The sequence below is a fragment of the Cicer arietinum genome, chromosome 3, assembly GCF_000331145.2.
Source record: "Cicer arietinum cultivar CDC Frontier isolate Library 1 chromosome 3, Cicar.CDCFrontier_v2.0, whole genome shotgun sequence".
Taxonomy (NCBI): Eukaryota; Viridiplantae; Streptophyta; class Magnoliopsida; order Fabales; family Fabaceae; genus Cicer; species Cicer arietinum.
Genome location: NC_021162.2, coordinates 49,859,838 through 49,882,743, shown reverse-complemented (window position 1 = coordinate 49,882,743; position 22,906 = coordinate 49,859,838). Strand labels below are relative to the sequence as shown.

Sequence of the window (22,906 nt, the reverse complement as noted above, 5' to 3'; positions counted from 1 at the left end):
CTGTCCTTGAGCTAAGAGTTTTGGAAAATAGTTTAACAATTAAATTTAAATTATTTTAATGTGAAGATTATGTCACTATTTTTTTAAAGTTATTTTAATCGTGAATATAGTGCTCATAAATTTTGAAAATAAAACATTGTGAGTATTTAGAGATATTACGAAACACATGCGGTACTATGAAAAGTGTGAATTTTTCTTTTTTTTTCTTTATTCACCCACCCACTACTCCAAACTTTCAAACAAAGCATAAACAGTTGATTATTAATTCTTTACATTTTATTAAAGATGTTTTTGTGAAAAAATAGTTGATGTTTTTTTTTGTATTTTTGAAGAGGGTCTTATATAAATACACAATTTTTTTTATAAGGGTCTTGCATTTAGTGACAAAGGTAGTGTAAAAAGTTATAATTTTTTTGTGATAATATTTTATTCAAAAGAAAAATTTAAATATATTTTTTATTGATAAAATTACATTTTTTTCTTTTTTATCTTACTTAGTTATAATACATTGTTCTTTTTCTCAAATCAATGTTTTGTTTCTTTGATTTTAACTCAAATCAATCTTTTATATATCTAGAAGGAGGTTTTTATGAATTTTAGAGATATAATTATTAGGGATGACAATTGGTAGGGTTTGGGTAAGGTATATAGTACCCGTCTTCAGACCTGCGGTTTAAAAAAAATACCCATGCCCGTGTGTGTATCCTCTTGGATATCAATTTTAATATTTGTACACTTATCATCTTGGTACCTAAGTGCTCGTACTCATACTCATTATCCACACTTTAATTCAAATAGATCGATAAATAAATGATATTGTTGTGATTAAATTTAAAAACTATCCATATATCTGAAAACCAATCATAAAATATTATAAACCAAAATATTTTCTAACTCAAAACATTTCAAATGCAGACTCGTTATAATATACATTAAAATATCCATAATAATACTTTATGAAGTTGCAAGTCCTACGACAATATTATTCGAGATTCGTAAAAAAAATTGATAGAAAGTTGCAAATATAATTATAAAGTCACGATTAATATGACATAACTCTTAGTTATAAAGTCACAATTATTTATCTATTCATCATAATCAAATTCTTTAAAAGTTTGCAAATGTTTATCTTTCGATTAAAAATGTTGTATTGGTTCAAAGATATTAATAGATATTAAAACATAAAAGAAAAAAATCAATTAAATTAAATACTAATATAATAAATAAATAATATATTTATATAAGTGCGGGTGCGGGTGGGGTACGGGGCGGGATGAATACTATAGTATTTGTACCTGCACCCATACCCGCTTAATTTTGTGAGTATTTATCTGTCCTCGTGCCCATACCTATTGTGGTTTTTATTCTACCTATTGTAATTTTTTTTTGCGGGTATTTACTTAGTCTGGATCTAATTGTCATCCATAAAGGAGGTTCTTATGAATTTTTGAGGGATAATTCAAAATAAAAATGGGTAGAAGTAGGTTCTTTATGATTTTTGAGGTATTATTCAAAAAATATATAACAAATGTGTCCATCCTTTTAAGATATTTCATCTGTTCACTATTATATGTAAAAAATATATATTAAATCTTGATCACTATTATAAATAAAAATTAATTATTTTTGGTTCGTTCAATGCTACTATTTTCAATATACTTTTTATTTAATTCAAAACATTTATTATTAATAGTTAAGTATTTGACATTTAAAAGGTACAATTTAGTAAATTTAGCTTGTGTTATACATAAACCCTATGGAACAAGTTCTTCTGTCCCTGCATAATTGTATTCTAGTTTTTTAATTTACTTCATTAATATCCTTAAATAATAGACAAATATCGATATTATTAGGTTGAACGTGAGTTCGAACTCGAATTTCACTATTATATAAGTTAATTATGAAAGAATTTATCATCTTTTTTAAGACAAAAAAAAAAAATACTTCATTAATGATAATCAAGTGATTATAATTAATATCCACATAATATTTGTGTATTCAATCATATTGCTTGTATCGTAACATAATGCTATTTTTTAATTGTTAAAGGTTCGAATAAAAAGTCACCGTTCAAAAAATTTTAGTTTTCGAGAAAAAAGACAAACTTTTAAATCAATCAACCAAAATGAAAAAACTTTATGTGAGTTACATGGAATATATAAATCAGAAATATAAATGTATAAGGCAACTAAAGAACTTGCAAACAAAATTGAATTGCATTTGGAGGCTAAATGAATTATCATTTTCTCTTTTATATGGTCCTTAACTATAAAAATATAATAAATAGTAGATATTTTTTATACTCATGTAGTAGCTAAACTATTTTGAATACATCAATTTACTCTCTCAACTAACATTTTCTGTCCTTTTAAGGAATTAATTAAATTAATGGATAAATAACAATTTAGAGACTACTTATTTTCTATAATTGAGAAATCAAATAAGATAGAGGTGATAGTTTATGATCAAATTAATGGATTACTACTATCTTTTTAATTTAGGATCATACCCAATCCTACAAACACTATTTTTACAATCTTATTAGACCTCACTATGTATTTACACTTTTCACTAACAAATCTTGAATCAAAAGCAAAATACATGATATTTTCAAATCAATTATATACTATACAAAGTTGATACTGGATTTTGATTACAAATGTGTATCTTGGATTTTCTCCCTAGACAAATGAATCATGATATATGCTCAAAACCAGCTCCTATATGTTTGCTGAGTTTCTCAATATATAAAAATATTCTTGATGACTTAAAACATAAGTAAATCTCAACAAATTCAATTATATTTAACGAAATCATTTGCGAAATATCATTCACTAAATATTCATTTTATTTTTTAGTAACCTTCTTGTATGTTCAAAGAACAAGGTTTCACAAAGGAATAATTTTAAAAGTCTCTTTGTATGGAACTTATCAAAACAATGGTGTTTTAAATTCTGTTGTATCTTTCCCTTGAATGAAGTTGTTTTACTGTACAAAAAATATATGTGAGTCATGTCACCCCAAAGAAAAATTGCATAGTATTATCCTAGCAATTCATATATAATAGTTTATTTGACCATATTATAGACTACTATAGTGCATAAATTAGAACTCAAAAATTATCTTCCCAGTTGCATGACCATCAATACTCTTAGCCCAACCATCTTCAGCCTTGGTTAGAGGATATTTGGAGTCAATAACAGTTTTTAGTTTTTTTTGCTTGACCAAATCAACAAGATACTGAAGATCCTTACCCTTTGGAATTAAAAGCAAAGGCACAATTTGTTTTTTGGAGAAGGTAAGTTTCTTTAAAGCAAATGTCATCATTGAACTAGAACTTGGAGTTATGTCTACAACCTTTCCATTTGTGCTCAAGTTAGGCTCAAAAATTGACCATGGAATCTCCACTGCACAATGAATAACTGCATCATACTTCTTACCAGATGGACTCTTTAATGCAGCACCATCTGGTGTCTTATAATCAATTACTTCATCAGCTCCTAAGCTTTTGATGAATTCGATGTTGCGAGCACCGCACGTGGCCGTCACATGAGTGTTACCTAGCTTTGCCAGTTGAACTGCATAGTGTCCTACACCACCTGATGCAGCAGTGATCAAAATGTTTTTTCGCTCGCCGCTTCCGTCGAGTTTGATCCCTATGGATTGGGAGAGTGCTTGGAGAGCTGTCAGTCCGGCAACAGGTAAACCAGCACACTCGGATGCTGAGATTTCAGGTGGTCTTGAAGCAGTGATACTTTCCTTAACAACAGCAAACTCAGCTAGTCCTCCACCACTCTACAATAATAAAATTTCATAACTCAAAACACAAATTTTATTCTTTGATGAAGCTTGTTTATATTGACATGTGATAAATAAAAAACCATAGGTCATCAATGATCATGTATATGAACAATTTATATTACTTTTAAAAAAATTGTATATTTACTTTAGCCATCTAAATTGTTGATAATACCTTTGAATCATTACATCAAAGTGTAATCAAGTCAACATATTTTAAAACAGATAACAACATTAAAATAAAAACAGAAAACAAAAAAGTTTTCTCAAATCCAACAACCCTATTGAAAGAAATGATTCATTAATGAAAGGGATTGAATAGTAGACTAAAAACTTACAAAGGGGCTAACTAAGCCTACAACTTTGTCACCAGGTTTGAACTTTTTAACACTTTTACCAACCTCCATGATCTCTCCTGCTACATCAGTACCTATTATAGAATGTAGTATCTTCAACATGAAAGATTTGAAATAAACAAGATAAAGCCAAACTTTTAATGACTTGGTTAAGCTCAAGTGGTAAACTAATTTGTAATCAAAATCCGGTAACAACAATCAGTAAAGATCAAAATCTAAATATCAAATTCAACTTGTAGTAGTATGTAATTGATTTGAAAATAGCTTCATGTATTTTACTTTTGATTCTTGATTTGTTAGTGAAAAGTGTAAATACATAGTGAGGTCTAATAAGATTGTAAATTCATGTAAACAAAAAAATCTACTGTATGATTACATCTTTTGAATTAACATTCATTTATTGGAAAAAAAATTGTAGTGCCCTATGACCTGACCTATAAACGACAGACACATCAACACTAATAATAATTTGAGAAAATGAATTAATTGAATGTAATTAATGTGTCAGTGTTGTGTCGGACAACAGGACACATCTTTGATCTAGAAGTATCAGTGCTACAGAGATTATGAATATGAGATGATACATATATTCAACAAATTATTGTCCTAAGCAACTGGTTGAAATTATTATTATAAAATTTTTCCATGAATTTCAAAAGATGAATATGTCTATGTTTAACTATAATCAAATGAATATCTAGAGAGAGAGAAAAAAGAGAAGGAAGTTACAAGGTATATATGGGAACTTTGGAGGCAATAGTGGCCACAACATGCGTTTCTGTACTTTCCAATCAAATGGATTGATACTAGCTGCTTCCAATTTAATCAAAACCTCATCTTTACTAGGAGTTGGTAAGGGAACTTCAACATGCTGCAACAAGTAAAAATCATAATAATCTATGGTAACTGCTAATATTTTTTGTCATCGATGCTTCTAAATGCTAACTTAGAGTGACAGAAGTAAACCCTACATCATATAAATCTTGTTTAATAGCGGCACTATATAATGTTATAGATTAGCGGAGTTTGAAGTTTGAACAAATCACTAATGTTCTGTGATATGCAATTTAGTACAGAGTATTGTCAAATAATGACTATAACATTGTAATATAGCATAGTTGAACAATCTGTTATTTTTTGCGATTTGCGGTTGACATTACTGCATCATATTAAAATATTTTGTCATAGATAAAGTTGTTGGAATAAATTAATCAAATTGACCTTGAAAGACATAATAACAACATTAATAGTTTTTAAAAATAATAATGAATTAAAAGAGAAAGGAAGATACATGAAAGAATGAAAAAGAAGTTGAAGAACCTTTAAGGCAGCAGATCCTCCACCGTAGGCATTGTACTGAACAGCACGCATGAGTCTCTCCATGTCGAAAGCAAGATTATAGGGCCACAATTAGAAGGAAAATGAAGAAGAAAGTTGAAACGTAGTTAACATGAATAAATATAAATGTGTGGATACAAACGAGACAAGTAGTGGCAGCCAAGCTCGCATATAGGATTTGCCGCAACGACTTTTGTCGCATAGGTTTTATATTGACTCATTTTTAGTTAGTTTGTGACAAATATTGTTTGCACTTGCGTCGGGAAATAAAATTGTACTCAACTCACTTTAATCTTCTTAAAATATTCCCAAATACTCTCTTGAAATTACCGACTCGCCAGGTTAGTGCCTAACATCAAATTTCAACATGTACAAGACAGACAAGGATATTAATAAATCGATTTGTAATTCTGAAAATCGTATTTATATATTTCTTTTAATTAATCAAATTGAGTGCCTCATTTTATTATTTGGTACATAGTGCTTTTTTTTTTCTTTCATAAACTAGAATGATAATTCATTTGTTTGTATGCAAAGGCTTCACCATATGCACTACCATCGTACATTTTTGGATTTAAAAGGATTTAAACTCTATAACCATAATAATCTTACATTGACATTCAACGAAAATCTCTTTATGTCATATCTTTAACCTTTTTTGGTTAATTTAAAATTAATGATATGAAATGAAAGAATAATAGTTTTTTATTGGATGATAATGTAAATGCATTTTACATTATTTGTATATATCTATTAAATTTTACATTCTTTACTTTCTTTTTATCAAAATATATTCCACCATAATGTACAATCTAACTAATACACTAGTGAATTTTGTGAAATTCTTTAGTATCTTGTGTTCACCTTGAATTTTTTTCTTTCGAAACCGTAAATTATAATCTTATTTGGGCTTTCTGTTGACTTGTAATTTATCATCATATCTTTTTTTTTTTTTTTACGGAACAAACATTCCATTCAACTAAAAGGAAAAAGATCACAACAAACAATAGAAGCAATAGGCTCTGATACATAGTTCCACCAAGAACTCGATCCAAGTTTTTTTGCTAACCCCACTAGACTATGGGCTACTGCGTCTTCCTTTCTTCTAATAACACAAAAAGTCAATATAACAGAACAACATAAATAAGTCAATCTCAACAACTTTCCATAGAGTTTGGTTGCTAGACGTAGATGGTTCTAGGGAACTTCTCACTTTTTTTTCCTTGTAGAAGGTGGTAGGCTGAATTGGTATTAAGACCGTGCAGAGGCGGTACTTATCTCCCAAGTACTAGACTCGAATCCAACGGAAGACAAAAACTCTTATTTCCACTAGGTAGATAGGGGGCGACAAGGTCTACCGTTGGGGTGTTATTAGATGCGTGAGACGTTAGTGTCTATCCACATCCATCTGATCCACCATCAACGCTGGTTTCAGTTATCATAACAATTCTCTTTTGTCAAGTTAGCTTGTTGAGCAGAGTTTGACTTGTTCCTACACTTGCGTGCCATATGACTTTCTTTCCCACATCTAAAGTATAGAAAAGGTAGGGTAGAGTCATTTCTAGGAGGTGGTTGTTGCCTTATAATTGGGACCTTTGGAGGGTTCCCGTTCTTGTTGTTGTTCTTTATATTGCAGTTCTGATTCTTAAGTTGTTTGTCGATTGACTTTAGAATTGATCAGATAAATTTCTTCTTATTATTTGAAACATCAAGTACTTCATCTTTCTGGTCTTGCTTACGAGATTCTTCCTCAATTCTAAGGTAGGTTATTAGAGTCTCTAGTGAGAATTCTTTTGTTTTATGCAAGAGACGATTTTTAAAGTGTTGCCAAGTAGGGGTCAATTTGTCAATTATAACAGCAATTTGAAATTGTTCATCTAAATTCTTACTTACAAAGATGGTCTCATGAGCTATTTTTTAGATTTCATGGGAGTGAGTCTCCACTTATCTGTCATCGGTCATATGATATTTTAGGTAGCGGTCACAACATAGTTTTTAGCTCCAGCTATCATATTTTTTCTTCAATGCATCCCAAACTTGTCCAATAAGTCTATTAAGAATATAATTCTTATAGAGGTAATCATTATGTTTTCATTTGGCTAATTCAACAGTTTTCTTATCTTTTTTGTTTGTTCACTTGATTCTAGACCAATAGGAATGTCATGCTTTAGAATGTTGGTAACCTTTTTCATGGTTAACAAAAATAAAAAGGCTTAATTGCAGTTTTGGTCCCCCTATTTTAGCTAAATCGCGAAAATAATCCCCCCATTTTATTTCTCCACAATTTTGGTCCTTCAAACAAAATTTTGGTCCAAAACTTGATGAAAATTAACTTTTTAAAGTCGTACTACACCATTTATGATCATAGATTTCAAGTACAATTGTTGTACCACGAGATCTTGAGACATAGTGTGACTTAAATAAATAAATAAATAAAATAAAATTTTATCAAATTTTAGACTAAAATTCTTTTTGAAGGACCAAAACTGGAGAGAAATAAAATGGAGGACTACTTTCGCGATTCAGCTAAAATAGGGGGATCAAAACTGCAATTAAGCCAAAATAAAATCTTTTGTTGCCATCATTTGAAGTGACATCCCTCAAACTTAAACAATTTATTGAAATTAGAAGCACTGGTTTGACCGAGTAATTTCGCTGGTAGACATTGCAGAAAGAAACATCTTAAAATTATTTTTGAGTTTCGAAAACACTGTTTCAAAATAAATTTCAGTCACCGAAATTATTACTGGGTTGAATCATGCACTAGGTCGTTTTCTTTAAGAAGTGTTGGAAATGATGAAACATAATTGGCATTGATGATGGCTTTAATGTGTGAATTGAAAAATGAGAAGTCCCACATTGGAGGGAACATACTCATTTATGACCTTTATAAGGAGTTAGTTTCACAATTGGGTTGGGCCCCAAGGGGCACCGCAATTTTGTGAAGGAAGGAGAACGCAAGCAAACGGACCACCACACGCGCACACACGCACGCGCGCCGCCGCCCGGCTCGGCCCGGCCGGGGTTGTGGTGTATTAAAGTTTTTTTAACAGATGGAAATTAATTATTTATTTAATTAATTAATTGCTTGCGATATGTCACATATTACGAAACTGCCATCCACAAGGTCAAAGTCAAAGTTCTGATTCATTCAAACCCTAAACAGACTAGTCTCTTGTGCTTTGCTCAGTCCCTAATTTGACTTAGCTTCAGATGTTTGCCACGTCAAAACCCTAAAGCTGAGTCTCTCCCACGTTTTGACTTTTGCCCGGTCAAGGAGCCTTGTCAATCACGTTTCCTATTTCTGAGGCACATTCCTGGTGGCCAGTTAATGGACTTCGTGCTCTTGGATCCCCCCTTTTTTCTCAGATCCAGTTGCTGAACTCATCTATAAATAGAGAGCTCACCTCACTTGGAAAAGCACACCAAAAGCTCTCCGTATCTGAGGCTTTTCTCACTTCTCCCCCTTATATTCTTCTTCTTCTTCTTATTTTCTTGAGTAGCCTCCGTGCTATATTTGAGTAGCCTTCGTGCTATATTTGAGTGTCAGTCTATCGACTGGCATACTGAGGGTGTTTTCTACAGTGCAGTAGAACTCCGATACAGTGAATCTGGGCTGTTTTATCCTGGGGACTTCGTGGTTGATAGTCTGCCTTGCACAATTTTGGGCAGTGCCTCGAAACGTCTTAAAGAGAGCGACCTAGTCCGCGACTCAACCCAGTAATATTTTCGGTGGCATAAATTGTTTTCAAAGGTTTTCGAATTTCAAAAACAACAAGAAGTTTTGCAGAACTACCTATATATTGCAAGACAAATTATCAACCACGAAGTCCTCAAAATAAAATAGACCATACAAACTATATTGAATTCTCCTTAGAAAAGTGTTCTAAAAATACACCCTCAATATGACGGTTAAAGTCACTCATAGTACGGTATTATGATCACTTGAAAGAAATAAATAAAAGATGAGCCAGAAATGGGAGAAAGAGAGAAAAAAAATTCGAATTTTCAGTGTATTTTTTTAGCTTAGCACAATCTTTTATTTATAGAGGAATTGTGCAACTGGTGAAGAGAAACAAGTGTGGTTCAATTGACCAGATCCACAAAAATTGTCGCGTGAAAAACTCTAGGTTTTGACTGGATTGGCAATATTGACGCGCGAAATTTGGGGGAGAGTTGGACAGATCAGTTGTTAACAGTTGACTCGGTGGAGGACAGAAACATATTTAAAACTTTTATTTTTCGGGCCGACCCAATTGAGCCAACTGGACAGGGGCACGTGTGTGTGGAGAGAAATAAGTGTGGTCCAACCAGTGGAGGGCAGAACCATGTGTAAAACGTAACCATATCAAAGTGAAAAATGCAACGCACACAAAAAGAAAAATTATTTTTTTTCTGTACGTTCTCACCCTTTGACGAAATTGGATACTCCAATTGATGTACTTTCATCTTATAAACACTATTAGTATTAGTATTATCAGTCCTTTAATTTTCAACATCGTTTCCAACTGAAAACATTTCAGCAGTTTTTTTATTAACCACGTAGTCACGTAGAAAGAAATTTGTGATTGCTAACTTCAATTATCTACATTTTTATTCTTTCAATCTGTAAGTACGCATTTAAACATCGTCAAACGAATGATGGAGGTCCTCTGCATAAAGGAGACAGAGCTGATGAAATATACACGTGCCTCTGGCCATGATCCAACAAGTTCAAAAATTAATATTGGACTCTATCTAATGACTAGATTCTATAAAGAAGCCATGCAATCATGTGACTCTAGAGAAGCAACGTAAACAATTGTCTAGTAATAGTACATTGTAAGCCTTGTCTTAAATTGCGTGTCAGTTTGAGTTGTCTTTTTGTATTTTACTTATCATATATTTTGCCTAATTCGAAGATTATATAATGCCTTAATTTTTTTATTTTTTATTTACTTTGTGTATATCAGTAATTTTGCGGTATAAGTGTCCTTTCCTTTTTGGATTATTTGAGTAAGTGTTAATTCAGTCAAAACTTATTAAAAGTGCTCAAATCATGAATCATGATTTAGAGTTTTCCAAAAGAAAATCCAAGCTAAATAAAAACAAGAGATAAAAGAAAGTATATAGATTTAAACAAATCTAAAGGATATAATTTACTTCCCTAATGTCATTGTTACTAAATGATAAATAATATCAAACCATATAGAGTCACCAAAATCAAGCATTCTCTGTAACATATCCAACAGCCTCCTTATAATTGTTCCACAATTCTGTCACCATATTTGACATCAAATCTAAAACTTCTTCAAATAGCTCTGGCAAATGTTTCAATGATTCTTCAAATGAAGTCTTCAATTTCTCTGCAATTTCTGCAGCCATAGATCCTGTAGCAGAGACTGATCCTGTGATGGTGTCTTTAAGAACATCAAACATTGAAGAAAGTATGGAATTTATTGATTCAATTATTAGCTGAAGGATGAACTCAAAACATGCCTTTATGATCTCAGCAACATATTGAAATATTCCAAGTGAGCCTTCACCAGAACTTTTTAAACCTTGAATTAACAACACAATTGTGTGAGCGATGGAATTGAAAATTAAACGAGTTAATAAACTCCATAATGTTGCCACAATAAATGTAATTAGTTTTAGGAGAAGAACCAACATAGGAACAAAGGTTTGAGTTTGGTGAAGTTTACTTTTTTAGCTAAAAAGGCGTAAACAAAGTTTTATATACATACAGAAAAATTAAAAATTTGCTTAACTTTGAAAGCTTCAAAGTCATATTTGTATGAATAATTTATTTACTAAGTAAACTCTTAGAAGCCAATTAATTTGGTTGTAGAAGTTTCAAAGAAAAAGCAAATTGATTAGTTGTTGCTTACACATCGATCAATAAGAAACTTGCAAGGATGATACAAACAAACTGTTATAAAATAGGAGTATAGTTTAAATACCGAATAAGTCATCACTCTTATTTCTATGCTTTGAAGTAACAACTTCACATATGTAGTATTGCCCGTTTTATGACTACATCATATATAATCCAATTAGTGATTGCTCTATGATAATAGTGACTTACATCAGATTAATATGATACTTGATCATACTAATCAACAATTTTTTTTTATCAAATACTTGTATTGCAAAAATAATTGTTTATAGTAATAAGATGACTTGTTGAATTGACGCGGAGTTAGAGATAAAATAAATCATTAGCCGGAGATAATTTGCGACTAATCGATGATAGGTTTTGCATTCTTCACCTCTACCTCATTGATTTTGAAAAATTTGCATTCTATCTCTAGTTTTTGTCGAAGTTAAATTCTAGGTTCCTACCTCTAACTTTAACGGAGATTAGTTTTTCTTTCTTAAGTCTACATTTGTCCATATATATAAAATAATAAATTTAAAAATCTTATTTATTATAATTAAAATAATAAATAATAATTTTTAGATAATAATAAAATAAAAATAAAAATTTATTTTTTTATAGAGAGGAGGTTAAATTTATAAAAAAAAATATTAAATAAAATGATTAAGTATATGTGTATAAAAATTTAAATATAAATGTACTTTTGGTCTTCTATTATTTTCAAATTCAACTTTTAATCTCCAATTTATTAAATCCGATTTTCTTATCCCCTATTTAACACTTGTTGAGATTTTTACACTTCCTTCAATTTTTATAACATGTGACTCTCATTTATCATTTTGCATTGAGGTAGCATTGGCAAGTAGAATAACATATTTTAGAAGTAGATGATATTATTTATTAAACTTTTTTTTTAATTAAAATTGTTTCTAAAACTAGAGTTTAAACTTCCGTAAAAAAAATGGTATGAACCTATATCCTTTGATCTCCATCACTAATTGCTTCTTCAAGAATAAATTAAGAGACTAAAGTAATATTTTAGTTTAAAATATCATATTCTATATGCTTTACAACGAGTGATTCAATTAACCATTTGATACAAATTATTAAAAAAAAAAAAAAAAAAAAAAAAAAACTGTATAAATGAAATAAAGAAAATAATATTTTTACTAAAATTGCATAGTGCATGTATCTTTAATTATTTTCTTTGGTTGCCGATCTCTCTTCTAAAAAATTTAGTTCTCTCTTCTTCATCTATTGGATAGGTGGTTTACAGTCATATTTTGGGTTCGGAATTACCCTTCTAATTAAGTTATTATATTTTCTCTTTTTAATTAAATAAGTGATTTTTCACATTATTTAATATTTTTCTTCTTCATATTTTATTATTGATTTCGTTGTCTGAATGCAACTTTGTTTTGTTCATTATCGTGGTGTGACAATTTTTGTTTTTCCCTTTTAATGCAGTGTTCACAAAGGCAACATACTCATTCCGTCGATATTATATTTTGAGGAAGGGTTTATCAGCAAACACCACCAACATACATTTTTTCCGAAGATTGATGAGATTAAAGGCTGTGGATTTTGATTTTGCTTTATTCTTGACCATTGACCATATGTGAAATAAATTAGTTTTGATGTTAAGATTAAAATTTTAATTTAATTATTTTTCATTGACTTCTAATATGTTTATGTGCATTGTTAGTGTGTTTTTATCTTTTTCAATTACTAGGTTTGATCTCAAAATGTAGTATTATTATTTTGTCAATTTAATGAAGTTTACTTTTTTTTTTTCTTCTGTAAAAATCAAATGCAAAATATAAAATATAAAATTCAACGTTGTGATGTAATATTAATTAAAGAGAACAATTAAAAAATAATAATTAATATCATATTATAAATTAAAAATAGTAATTTAATTTGTGATAATTTTTTGATAAATAAATTCCTTATCGTGAGCCAGATGGAGTAATACTTACAGGGCCCTAGATAATTATTGCACAGTTGCGGGCAGTTTTATGGATTTAATTAGGGTGCAATTACACGACTCACACCCTGGTCATTTAATTAAGATATTCAGATTTTAAAATCTGAATTTTTAAACAATCAAAATTTATCTTAAAGTGTTAACCGGTTGATCGAGACGTGTGCAATTCCAATAAAACCACACCACATCTAATCTAAATTCGACTTTTATCTAAGTTCAAACTACTTGACTATTCTCCAGGTGGTAGGGGATCTCAACTAACTTGTATAATATTTTTAAGGTTTAAATGACCTTTTTCTTTAACATTTTCAATTATGCAATTTTTCTCTCTAAAACAAATGAGATATTACCTTAAATTTTTTAATTATGCAATTTTCCTCCTTTTAAATTGAGTAATTTTAGATTTACCTCAGTTCTAATTTTATAATCCTCGACTCATTTTTTTTTTTAAATTGACGACATAACATGATTTAATTTAAGGAATAATTATAAAAAAAAAATAACAAGTCACATGTATCAAACAAAACATCAAATTTATTAACTAATATATTTTTTATGACAATTCAGGTCTATTTAAAATTAAAAAAAACTCTAATAGATTAAAAAATGTATTTTCATTAATCTAAAACAAATGAGTTAGAATCCTATAAAGATTGTGTTCAACGTAAGAGGCAAGTGAAGATAGTATTATTGAAGAAACTCATATACTATATTTCTGATAAGTCTAAAAAGGCTTTGAATAATACTTGACTTAAAGAAGTATATAATTGAATATTCAATTCAAGAGACGGGTGAAGTCAAGATTTTTGGAGAAATTTAGATACTATATTTTTTATAGGTATGAAGAGATCTTGAATAATAATTGCCCTAGAGAGAAAATAATAGTCAAGAGGCAAGTAAAGCCGGTAGTTTTGAGGAATCTAGATAAGATATTTCTAGTTGTGTGTTGAGGCATTAAAAATACATAGGTACAAATAGACTGTGACAAATAATATTAAAACACTAAGGAGAAATCTATATGAAATAGAATACTAAATATAGCAGTAATTATTATAAATTAATATAAAAATATTTATGTATTTTTTGTCTCCCTTAACACTTTATTTTGTGTCTAATTTTTTTATATCTTATTTTCAATCATTTTTTCATTGTTGTGTTAAAAATGAACATAAACTTTTGATTAAAAAAATTGAAAATAAAATTGAAAATAAAAAAATACAATTCAAACATCAATTTATTGTGTTTTAAGATACTTTAGAAATATGATCGAAAAAATTAATAAATGATAACGCATTAAGGAATACTCAGGGCAAGTAAAAAAAAATTCGAAATTGTTTTTTTATTAACTTAAGACAAGTAAGTTCTATTTTATTAATTTATTTTTCGTCTCATTCATGATCACCAGTGCTTCTATATATCACGAAGGAGAATCTCACGAAATTTCACAAACGCGGTTTTTATTTAATTTTAAGTTTAAATATTTAATTAAATCTTATAAATTCGCAGCATTTTGATTTTCAGTTTTGTAAGTTTTCTTTTTTAATTTAATTTATGTAAGTTTAATTTAATTTTAAAATTATCTAATAATTATTATTAAACAGAAATTATGTTATAAAATTATTAATGACGTGAAAATATTTAATATAATAAACGAAGGAGTGAGGTGACAGTCTCTTTAATAATTTAAATATTTAAAAATTAGGTATATTTACAAAGATTAAATAAAAAAAATTAAATTTGTAAAATTTACAAACTAAAATTCCATTCCTTCTTTTTCTTTTTTTATAGAGAAACTAAAACATAGTACTTTTAATTTTATTTCATTCTTTTTTATCAATTCAATTATTTAATTATATATTTTAATTATTTAATTTATTGATTTAATTATTAATTATTTAATTAATAATAATCATCCATCAAACTACCATCTCAATTTTTTACCACATAATTTTTTTTCAACTACAACTAAAATTAGAGATAATTTTAAAATTAAATTTATCAAATTTAAAAATATTTTACAGAAATGAAAAGAAAAAAATACAAGTTACATAAACCAATTAAATATTTAAACATTAATTTAAAATGAAAATAGTTATTTTCTATTAAAATAAAAGAATATTGGGATAAAAAAAAACAACTGCTTAATGCCGCCGCTTAGGTTTCCCACAACACGTCTACACTACACATCTAGCATCAAAAGAAGAGATTACATCTAATCACTAAAATTGTGAACTTGGAGCGCTTCATATCATTATCCATTTGATGCCAACGATGAGTTTCTCAACACTTAGATCGAAATGGCAATTACAAACATCATTATAAAAAAAGTAACGATCATTTTTGAAACCGACCCACCACTGCTTTTCCCAAACTCACTAACCCCAACATCCTAATTCACAACTCCATCATTAACATCAAGTTTGCCGTCGATGGCCCAACAAATAAATAAACTAGTAAATGATTTTAAATAATTTAAATAACAAATAATATTTTTTGAAGTAAATAATTTTTTATTATAATTTATTTAACATAAATAGACTAGTTAAATAAATAAAAAATATATCACATTAATCAATAATTTACTTATTATAGTTTTAGATTATTTATAAATAATTCAAATTTTAAAATAGTTAATATTTTAAAGTTAATAAATTAGAATATTTATTTATTGTATTTCAAAATAAAAAATATATGTCAGGTTAATAAATTTAAATTATCTAGTTTTAAAATATTTAAAATATAAATTAATATAAAATTTATTTTCAATTAATAATATCATTTCATATCATTTTGTATTTTTTAACTAACTAAATTATTAATTTTATCAAACACTTCTATTAATTTAATAAATATTAATTTTTAACTATAAATTATGAGGTATCACTTATAAAACAACTTCAGTTATCAATGATAAGCAACTTATAAGTTATCAAGTAAATTAAATAAATGTTAGGGAGTGGAAAAGATAAGTTTTGGAAAATTAAACATCTATTAATTAAGAATATTATCTCTAATCATATATATAATAATCACAAGACTAATTCAAACTTAATATCTAGTCTAAAAAACTTTTTTATATATATAGAAGGGAGCCAATATTTAACAATATTTTTTGAATGATTAAAAGCATAAAACTAATTTATTCATTCAGAATGAGCATAATGATGGAAGTTGTGGTGGCTGTAGGAGCCGTTTTGGTTGCATTGATCCATTTTGTATTTGTTTTGGTATTGAAGCCAAGATCACTAAGAACAAAGCTTCATAGGCAGGGTATTCATGGCCCTTCTCCTCACTTCTACTTTGGTAACATCCCACAAATTAAGACCCTTTTACTCCAACAACAACAACAACAACAATCACAAGATGTTTCTCTTTCTATTTCTCATTGCTGGACTTCAACATTGTTCCCTCATATTCACAAGTGGACAAAACAATATGGTCAACTACTTTCTCCTCTCTCATAGTTATTTATTTTAAGCACTATCTTTTTATGTTCCATGTTTTTTTTTAATTAAATTTTTAAGAATTAAACAATATAAAATGAAATTTTATATTTAACTCCCCCTGCCCTTTAAAGCACTTTGATGACTTTTTTTTTACTACAAGTGAAAAATCTAAATTTCCAATGAATGTTTTATGATATTTGAGTTTGATCGGAAATAATCTATTTTGTTTTAATTTGTAAGTTGTGAAATTGTAGAAATGTTCTGTGTAGATAGGAACTATCAGATTCTACCAAAATATGAAATAGTTAGGTTAAGTTGTTCTGAAATTGTTTCACATGTGTGTGTCATTTTCAATTTCAATCAGAAAGGAAGGAAGTTCACAAATTTTTCATATAAGTGTGAAGAGATTTGTCCTAACAGTTACATTTTTTTATTGTTTTAAATGAAATGGTGTGTGCTCTAGTGACAAGTTTACACTTCCAATAATCAAAATATATAAGGAATAAATACTAATCCTTTGCAAGAATTGCTAATGTTGGTTAGTCTTCTGGAAACAAATAGTAGGTTAATTTTAATGGTGTTAGTTTTAAGTACAAGACTTTGATTTTGATTCGATATTTATTGCAGGTCCGATGTACTTGTTTTCTTCTGGGAGTATACAATGGTTAATGGTGGCAGATATGGAAATGGTGAAGGAAATTCTTCTAAACACCTCTTTGAATTTAGGGAAACCTTCTTATCTTTCCAAAGACATGGGGCCACTTTTAGGTCAAGGTATATTGTCATCAAGTGGGGTGATTTGGGCTCATCAGAGGAAGATAATTGCGCCGGAACTGTACCTAGACAAAGTGAAGGTATGTATACAATACTCCATAGTACTCTTTTTAATAAAAATTGGATTCTGCACAAGTGGTACATACTTGCATTCCTTATCCTGTTGGGAGATGTTAATCCCTTAAGTGAATCTCAGTCCTTCGAGGATTAATCTCTGCAGTCACCTGTTGATGGCTTGGTTTATCCAAAGAAGAAAATTATGTTAGAGTATTTAGTAAGAGCTAGTGATAGGTATGTTGAATAAAATAGCATTCTAATCATTTTCGTTTTATGTAAATCATGTTGAAGGCAATGGTTGATCAGATAGTTGACTCTACAAATATAACACTAAGAACTTGGGAGACTAAAATAGAAGAAAGAGATGGAGTAGATTCAGAGATTAAAATTGATGAAGATCTGCGAAGCTTGTCAGCTGACATAATTGCTAGAGTTTGTTTTGGGAGCAATTATGTCGAAGGAAAAGAAATATTCACAAAGCTTAGAGATCTTCAAAAACTCCTCTCCAAGATATATGTTGGAATTCCGGGATTCAGGTATGCATGATCACTGAATGACTTTTGTGTACTCTTTTTCGATTTTAATGTTTCCCTTTTATCGTATATTATGTTGGTTATGGTTCACAATAATGTTGTAATCTGCACAGTTGTATTTAAATACAACTTGTAAATCGTAAACTTGAAATATTAATACAAATGAACTGTAGTAGGAGATGTAAGCACAATTGACTGAACTTCGTGATCAAACATAATGTGTTCTGTGATTGAGTTTTTTGTATCCTTATTATTTTGAACAAGAGTTGTTATTCTAACATATTATTATATTATTAATTTGTTGTTTTTGTTAGTGATGATATTAATGTGGAAAATGGTATCATAATCTGATTTAGATACTTGCCAAACAAAAACAATAGACAAATTTGGAGATTAGAGAAAGAGATCGACACAAATATATCAAAGCTCGTAAAACAATGCCCAAATGAAGGTCATGAGCAAGATCTCTTGCAAATGATACTTGAGGGTGCAAAGAATCACGAGGGCAGCGATGGCCTCTTATCAAATTCAATCTCGCAAGAGAAGTTCATTATAGATAACTGCAAAAATATATTCTTTGCTGGACATGAAACTACTGCAATTACAGCATCATGGTGCTTAATGTTGTTAGCCACATACCAAGATTGGCAAGATCGTGCTCGTGCAGAGGTGCTTGAAGTTTGTGGAAATGGTAGTCCAGATGCAAGTATGCTTAGAAGCATGAAAACGGTATGTTTTACACTAAAGCTACATGTTTCCATTAAATGTATTAAATCCATTGCCCTTCAAATAAATCATCTTGATCTTTGTCATCAGTGTGGAAAGAAAATTTCAATTCAAGAATTTTTTGATCGGAAACAATGCATGAATGTCATATTGAATTTCATCTTGCGTTTGCGCAAGCTAAAAAGTATGCTTATACTCGAAGAAATTTTAATACAACATGTCAATTGCATCCCAAACTCCATAAAAAGAAGAGAAATTTGATAGATCATTATTAAATAGTATATCATTTAGTGTTGTTGATAGGATTTTATTGAAAAGTTTCAAACTCATGATTTATTGGTATAACATATGTAAGATATGCAAAAAAAATTGCTACACGGATACAAAATAAGAGGGGACAAAACAACAAGTTAATCATGCCAATTTAGATATGCTTGTAAGACACCTTTCTTAATTTTCAATATTTGTTTGTCGCAATTATCCAATTACAATATAATTATACTACATCTTTTTGAAAGCTTCATTAGCATTATTATGCATTAAATAAAGATCTTAAATAAAATTGTTTCATTTGCAGTTAACCATGGTGATTCAAGAGACTTTGAGGCTTTATCCACCTGCAGCATTCGTTGTCCGGACAGCTTTCGAAGATATTAATTTAAAAGGCATCAAAGTTCCAAAAGGATTGAATATTCAGATTCCGATTCCAGTTTTGCAGCAAGACATTAAACTTTGGGGGCCTGATGCACACAAGTTCAATCCAGAAAGATTTGCAAATGGTGTTCTTGGAGCCTGCAAGGTTCCACAAGCTTATATGCCGTTCGGAATTGGTGCCCGTGTCTGCGTCGGACAACATTTAGCCATGATAGAATTGAAGGTGGTTTTGTCTCTTATTTTGTCAAAGTTTCGCTTCTCTCTTTCGTCAAGTTACTGCCATTCACCAGCTTTTCGTTTGGTTATAGAACCTGGTCAGGGAGTTGTTCTTAAAATGACAAGAATTTAAAGCAATAAGATCCTTTTGTTCTGCCTGGACAGGTTGCTATAGTAATTAGACAGTTTTCTTTCAAATGGATAAATGTGAACACATGCAATGTTAATTTTGGGGAATTACACACTTTTCCTCATTTACTCAAAGTGACAATTCAAGCTAGTGCTTATGAGTAACTCATTAGAATGCTCATTGACATTTCAAATGAAAGAAGGGGTGTCATTTTGGGAAGACTTACTATTTATTTTGATGTACAAATTTTCAGCTGTAGTCATTTTTGGTTGTCATTAGTGAAAATTTTCATTTGGCAATTATAAGATGTTAAATTGTCCATTTGATAACAGCTAAGACTTTGCTTCTGTTCCACTCTTGGAAATGTGACAGAATTTGCTTCTAAGTGTGCAAAATTGATTTGACATATTTGCGTGCATCTTTTGAAAGATTGACCCTACATCTTTTCTCTTATTCTATAAGAGAGAAATATTCATTCTATTATGGTGTATCAATCAAAGCTTTGCTTGAATAGGCCTTATCCTTACCAAAAGAAGTTAAATAAATTTTTTGTCCATATAAATATAAATTTTTCCTTCAAATCCTTCAAAACTAACATGGATTAAAAAAGGCATTCTACAATTTGGCCATTTTCCCCTTTACTACCTTCTTCACCGATTTTCCTCAAAAGCCCCACAACTGTCATAGTTTTGCGCATTTTCAGTAATTCATTCGCTTTCAGCATATATTCTACTGTTTGTCCGTCCCTCGTGACAATAAATTATTCTCCACCTGAACTCTAATCCATGGTATCCATGAATTTCTTTTCTATAAGCAAATCCATTGGTTTGATGAATTAATGGATTAATCGTAGATTATTTTATTATTATCATTCAAATCCATATCCAAATTCATTTATTTTACTATTATAAATTCACATACAATTATAAATATCAGATTTGAATTCGATATATGATGTCGAATTTAATAATATTAATATTTATTAATTAAATAATTTTTTATAATTTGTTTTTTAATTTTTTATTAATATATTTTCTTTTAAAAAATATATACTAAACTATACTATTTTGGAAAAGGAAAAAGTCGCTATTTGCAATAGAGATTTTACGAAGAACATCTCTTTTTGCAGATGTGACTTCATCCTTTTTTTTATATATAAAAAAAATTTAAAGAAGTTGTCCTTTAAAAATAAAATTTTCACTACCTTAATTTTTTGTTTTTTTTTATTTTTTCTATCGACAATTAAGATAAATACTAACAAAAAAATTACATAGAATGAGTAGAAATGCCCAAAAATTTAGACAATACTTTTGAGTATGACTAGTTAATCGACATAGTAATCATTTTCTTGACACTTTCTTTAATGAACATTTCAGTTTTAATACGGGGACTATTTGAATAACTTTTTTTAATTCTATGCATATTAGGATTTTGATACACTGTTTCACCTTCATATGGCGGACCAATATCTTTCATTGGGTATATTTAAAAATTATTCTTTATAGATTTTGAATACATTGACAATCTTGTATATGCCATATGTATACACTAAATAGTTTTGACAAGTGTAATAACATGTAACTATGACATGTGAACAAAACAAATGCATATGTATAGTCTCAATTTTTTCACAATCACACCATTATCTTAAAGATTGATTTTGAAATAACCAATTGGGTGCACATCTCTTAGGTTTACTCTTTCATGCCAAGAATAACAATCTTGATCAAATAACACGACTCACAGCTGTTTGTGTATACTCGACCGGAAGCTAATGATGTATGATATTGGTTTCCTCTTTGTAATTTTTGTCAATATTTATCAATTTTAATGAATTATATTATTATATTTATAGTTTTTTTTATATTTAATTGTTGATAAACAAGAAAAAAGAAACAAAAAAGGTAGTTTAAAGTCTCTCGTGGAAAGGCACCAACACTTTTGGGAACAAACGTCAAAATCTAAGAATCTAAATCAGATACAAGTATAATCACCTCATCTCTACAAGTTTGACGAATTGGGGACAATCGTTTTGTTGGGAAAAACCATAGATAATTAACGATAACTATCTCAATAATGCGGAATATATTTCTCCCATCTGTGTAGATAAATGGTCAAACAAAAAATACAATTCCACTGAGTAAAAATAATTGGCAGAAAATTAAATATGAGACAAACAGAATTTTAACGTGGAAAACTTCCCCCCAATTTGAGAGAATAAAAATCATGGGACATAGTGCAGAAAAACTTCCACTATAATAATTAATGGATACACCAGAGTCTTCCTAATAACAATATGGAACATCAATCAACAATAACAACCTTATAACAACCTTTCACTAAAGTGGGTATGCCAAAGTAACTCTCGGAGAAGTTAAAACTATTAAGGTTGTATATTAAAATAACAAACTCAATGGTAGAAATAACATACTAAATTTGTAGATCAAACAGAACAAGTTTGCTACACATCTGTTACCACCACCGGAACCAAACTCTTATTTTTTCTCTTCTCCTTTTATTGTTAAGTTTGCCTTCTTTTCTAGTTCTTTTTTTTTTCTTTCACTATTTTGCTTTCTTAGGATTTGAAATCCCTTTTCTTTCTCACATGGGTGAAGCCCATTAAAACTTTTTTTCTTTTTTTTCAATAATATTAATACTAATAAAACTGGTGGTTTCACTTGGGGAGTGAGCCCACCAAGTAAATATCCCCCTCGCGACTCAAGTGGGAAGCTACTGCTCAACCATGTCAGCTTTCTTTCTACAGCATATCATCTTCGACATAGGCAAGGTCTTCGTCATCATATCTGAACCATTCTCATAAGTATGAATCTTCTCAATTAAAAATGACTTTATTTCTAGTGCATCTTGTATCCAATGATACCACACTTCAATATGCTTCGATTTTGCATGAAAAGTCAGATTCTTGCTGAGATGGATCGCACTCTGACTGTCACAGAATAACACAAACTTGTCTTGTTTGAGGCCTAACTCATGTAGGAATTTCTTCATCCACAAGAATTCTTTTGAAACT

At 29.4% G+C, this 22,906-nt stretch overlaps 2 protein-coding genes across 2 annotated transcripts; one reads left to right on the top strand and one right to left on the bottom strand.

The window, feature by feature from the left end:
- Positions 1-2,943: 2,943 nt before the first annotated feature.
- Positions 2,944-5,662, bottom strand: LOC101507041 (putative chloroplast envelope quinone oxidoreductase). Its single transcript, XM_004492218.4, has 4 exons — positions 5,475-5,662; positions 4,884-5,025; positions 4,137-4,228; positions 2,944-3,795 (listed from the first exon to the last, which is right to left on the bottom strand). The coding sequence occupies exons 1-4, from the start codon at positions 5,535-5,537 to the stop codon at positions 3,106-3,108; spliced, it is 987 nt and encodes a 328-aa protein (XP_004492275.1). The 5' UTR covers positions 5,538-5,662; the 3' UTR covers positions 2,944-3,105.
- Positions 5,663-16,430: 10,768 nt separating this feature from the next.
- LOC101506493 (cytochrome P450 714C2-like) lies at positions 16,431-20,281 on the top strand. Its single transcript, XM_004492216.4, has 5 exons — positions 16,431-16,777; positions 17,413-17,639; positions 17,908-18,152; positions 18,506-18,878; positions 19,453-20,281. Exons 1-5 carry the CDS (start codon positions 16,456-16,458, stop codon positions 19,876-19,878), a joined length of 1,593 nt encoding a protein of 530 aa, XP_004492273.2. The 5' UTR covers positions 16,431-16,455; the 3' UTR covers positions 19,879-20,281.
- The last annotated feature ends 2,625 nt before the right edge of the window (positions 20,282-22,906 follow it).